Source organism: Nicotiana attenuata, chromosome 2 (genome assembly GCF_001879085.1).
Source record: "Nicotiana attenuata strain UT chromosome 2, NIATTr2, whole genome shotgun sequence".
Classification (NCBI taxonomy): Eukaryota; Viridiplantae; Streptophyta; class Magnoliopsida; order Solanales; family Solanaceae; genus Nicotiana; species Nicotiana attenuata.
Window position 1 is genome coordinate 58,247,771 of NC_031990.1, and position 3,962 is coordinate 58,251,732.

The 3,962-nt window shown below is 35.2% G+C and overlaps 1 protein-coding gene across 2 annotated transcripts in view; it reads left to right on the forward strand.

Annotated features, from left to right (window-relative positions):
- LOC109211054 (homeobox-leucine zipper protein HDG5) overlaps positions 386-3,962 on the forward strand; it is a 6,708-nt gene continuing 3,131 nt past the window's right edge. Inside the window, exons 1-6 of one of the 2 annotated variants that reach the window (XM_019374563.1) lie at positions 386-502; positions 986-1,211; positions 1,296-1,477; positions 1,587-1,704; positions 2,639-2,827; positions 3,441-3,911. In XM_019374563.1, the coding sequence (XP_019230108.1) occupies positions 1,050-1,211; positions 1,296-1,477; positions 1,587-1,704; positions 2,639-2,827; positions 3,441-3,911 (1,122 nt within the window). In that variant the 5' untranslated portion in view covers positions 386-502; positions 986-1,049. Of the gene's footprint in view, positions 503-702; positions 884-985; positions 1,212-1,295; positions 1,478-1,586; positions 1,705-2,638; positions 2,828-3,440; positions 3,912-3,962 lie in introns of those variants that run through there. The other variant, XM_019374558.1, reaches the window with a different exon arrangement.

The window sequence follows — 3,962 nt, forward strand, 5'->3', positions numbered from 1 at the left end:
CATTGCAGAAACAACTCAAGGAGCAAAGTGACTGCATAGAGCAGATACCTGGGGTGCCGCCCGTGATCAAAGGGGTAGATATGGATAAGTATTCTCAACAGCCTTGGAAGCCAAGTGCTGCTCCTCTCCCAATTCCAAAGAAGTTCAAAATGCCTGATATACCAAAGTACGATGGAACAACAAACCCACGAGACCATGTTACTGCATTTACAACAGGTGTAAAGGGCAACGACCTGACTAAGCAGGAGACTGAATCAGTCTTAGTCAAAAAATTTGGTGAAANGATCTAACCCACACACTCACCCCCGCCCTTATAAAACGGAAAAAGCAAAATTTAAAAAAAATTTAAAAAAATCCCAAGATTTTACTATACATAAAGACTGAAAGATAAGAAAAAACTACACAACCAAACTGCAGAAGGGTTTGGTGGTAGATGAAGAAAGAAAAGAGCTAAAGATAAAGAAGAAGAAGAATTTGGCTTTGGAAAAACACACCGACACAGGTACTAAATATTTATTAGTACGTTTCCTTTGTTTCTTTTTTCTCTCACACATTTCATTAATTACATAGGAAATTAATTTTGCGTATTCAATTCTCTTCGTTTACCTACACATTTTGTTTAATTTTTTTTTTTTTTATGTATTCGAATTTAATACTCGGTTTGAGCTTTAATGGGAGGTTTTTGAGACCCAGGAGCTGACCATTTCTTTATCTTTTTGAAGGGTGGAGTCAAATACTTTGAAATGTAGTCTTCTTGTCTCAGTTTTCCTATTTATGTGTAGAAAACATCACCTCCATATTTTTGTCTAGCCTTAGTTATCTTTGTTAGTTTTAGAGAAAATAAGTCTCATCTAAAGGATATTTCTTCCCTTTAGCTTCAATGGTGTGTTTCTCATGCTTTCTTTGTTTTGTTTATATTTCATGTGTTAGCCCTCGATTCTAAATTTATCATATACTATGCTTTTTTTGTCTTTTTGTGTTGCAGGTCCCTAAACCCTTGGCTAAAAGAGATTCTTCTTTTGTAAATCCTGTGGAATTAAGTAGGAAAGATGTTTGGTGATTGCCAACTATTTTCATCCATGGGGATGGGAGGGAATGCTGTATCTTCAGATTCACTCTATTCTTCCCCCATTCAGAACCCTAATTTCAACTTCATGGCCATGGGAGGAAATAACTTGCCTTTCAATATTTTTCCTCCCAATATTATTCCTGTACGTTCCTCGATCTGTCTTTTATCTTTCATTTTTCCCTTCACTTGCATGCATGATTTTCATTTTACTTTTGTGTCTTTTTAGAAAGAAGAAAATGGACTATTCAAAAGCAAAGAAGAAATGGATAGTGGTTCTGGAAGTGAACATATCGAAGGAATGTCTGGAAATGAACTAGAAACTGAGCAACAACAACAACAGCAACAACAACCAGGCAAAAAAAAGCGTTATCATCGGCACACTGCTCGCCAGATCCAAGAAATGGAGGCGTAAGGAACCAATTTTCTTTAATGTTTCTTTTCCCTTCAAGATCTTGATTAGAGGAACTTTTTTTTATTTATTATTTTGAATTTTCTAACAAAGTTACCTAATATTTAGGTTATTTAAGGAATGCCCACATCCAGATGACAAGCAAAGGCTCAAACTAAGCCAAGACCTTGGCCTAAAACCACGTCAAGTCAAATTTTGGTTTCAAAACCGACGAACCCAAATGAAGGTGCGCATGTTAGCATCCATTACCCAACTGGTCCAACTTCTTAGATTAAATTGTATTTACTGTGTCATTGTATATAAATTCTTTTTTTTTTCCTATTTTGTGTTACGCTGTAAAGAGGAAACCGTACTAATGTTTTTCCAGCTGTAAAATTAAATTAAACCTTCATGCATGAGAGGCAGATGCACGATTTCCCATAAGTTGAGTGTGTGTGTGTTTATTTACATACGTTAAAAATTGCTAAGACCAAATATGGTGAAGAAAGAGTGTAGAGTACTGCACCACCACCATGAGAGCTGTAGAGAGAGTGACTACATTAACTACGGGGGTTGCTTTCATTTTCACTGTATGGACAACGCCTTCCATTAATATGCGTCTGGCCCTAGTTGTTGGGTGCGCAGTCAACCCCCTCCTCTGCAACAATGAACTTCCATGAGGAGACACATCTTTAATGCACCCCGTTTAGGGTTATGGACATGAAAAAAGAATGACTTTTTATTATAGGCAGAATTTAAAGTGTATGGGTTCGGATTTCTAGTCTTTTTAAATTATTGGATTTTAAATTAATCATTTTAACATATTAAATAGATTTATTGAAGATAAATAAAGAGTTAGGACCAAAGGGATTAGAATCCGCATTTCACACACTAGCTCGCCTGACTGTATGTATGTATGTAAGTAAGTCTTGAATTAATTATGAGGGATGTTATTATTGAAGGCAACTTTGGAATGGTTCTATGTGTTTATGTATGCAAATGTTAGAATAAAAAAAAAGTTTAAAATGCTTACATAATGCTAATTCTGCACCCACTGAATTCATCTGTGGTTAAGAGGTAACACTATTTGAGGGACAAGACTTCATTAATTGTTGGGGAAATTTTTTGTTCTTCTTCTGTTGTAATTCATCCTAGTACTAATTAACTAATTAATGATGTAGGCTCAACAAGACCGAGCAGATAATGTTATACTTAGAGCTGAGAATGACAACTTAAAGAATGAGAATTATCGGCTGCAAGCAGCATTACGCAGTATTATGTGCCCCAGTTGTGGAGGTCCTGCCATGCTCGGAGAGATGGGTTATGATGAACAGCAACTTCGCCTTGAAAATGCTCGTCTCAAAGAAGAGGTTTTTCAGTTTTTTATATACGCTATTATTTCTTTCTTATTTTTTGGTTATTTTGTTATTAATATAATTGAGGAAATTTTCTTAATATGATTAAGTTGTTCATAGAGAACATGTCTACAGCACTTACAATATTCCTAATTTTTTGTTAATTGCACAAAATTAATATCAATAACCAAGTGATCAAGATAAAAGAACCAGAAACGATTCGGCATATCTAGAATATGTTGTTTTCTTTAACATAAACAAGTGAATGAATAGTAGTACATGATAAAAAAGAAATAGAAAATCGTAAATGATCAATTTAATGTCTCGTTGGCAGCACTAGCCTAAGGAGGTAAAAAGCAAAGGCCTATCAATAATTCAGCAATTAAATATTACTGTAATAACGGATGAGGTCCTCCCTATTTGCTTAAGAGTTTATATCCTGGGAGCATAGCTAGTATAATTAGTTAATTGAAAAATAAAATAAAGTAGAACAAGTAAAATTACACTAATATGAGTTTAATCCTTTAATGCTCAATGAAATTGAATTAACAATGACTATTTTATTTCGTTATTTTCTTTTGTTCATACAGTAATAACAGTCAAGTTATGCTCTTCAATTGTTGAACAGTTTGAGCGTGTGTGCTGTCTTGTTTCACAATATAATGGTCGGGGGCCAATGCAAGGAACTCCTCTTCTTCCTCCTTCGTTGGAATTAGACATGTCCATTAATTTCTCAAGGAAGTTCGAGGAGCCAATGGCGAATTGCAGTACCGAGATGGTCCCTGTTCCATTCATGCCTGAAAACAATTCCCAGTTTTCTGGTGGTCCAATTATCTTGGAAGAAGAAAAATCTATTGCAATGGAACTGGCTCTTTCCTCAATGGATGAACTAGTAAAGATGTGCCAAGCTGCTGACCCACTCTGGATTCGGACTACTGATTCTGGAAAAGAAATTCTCAATGTGGAAGAATATTCAAGAATGTTTCCTTGGCCTGTCGGGATTAAGCAGAACAGCAATGAGCTCAGAATTGAAGCAACTCGCAGCAGTGCTGTTGTCATTATGAATAGCATCACTCTAGTTGATGCACTCTTAGATGCAGTGAGTAATTAATATATATATATATATATATATATATATATATATATATAT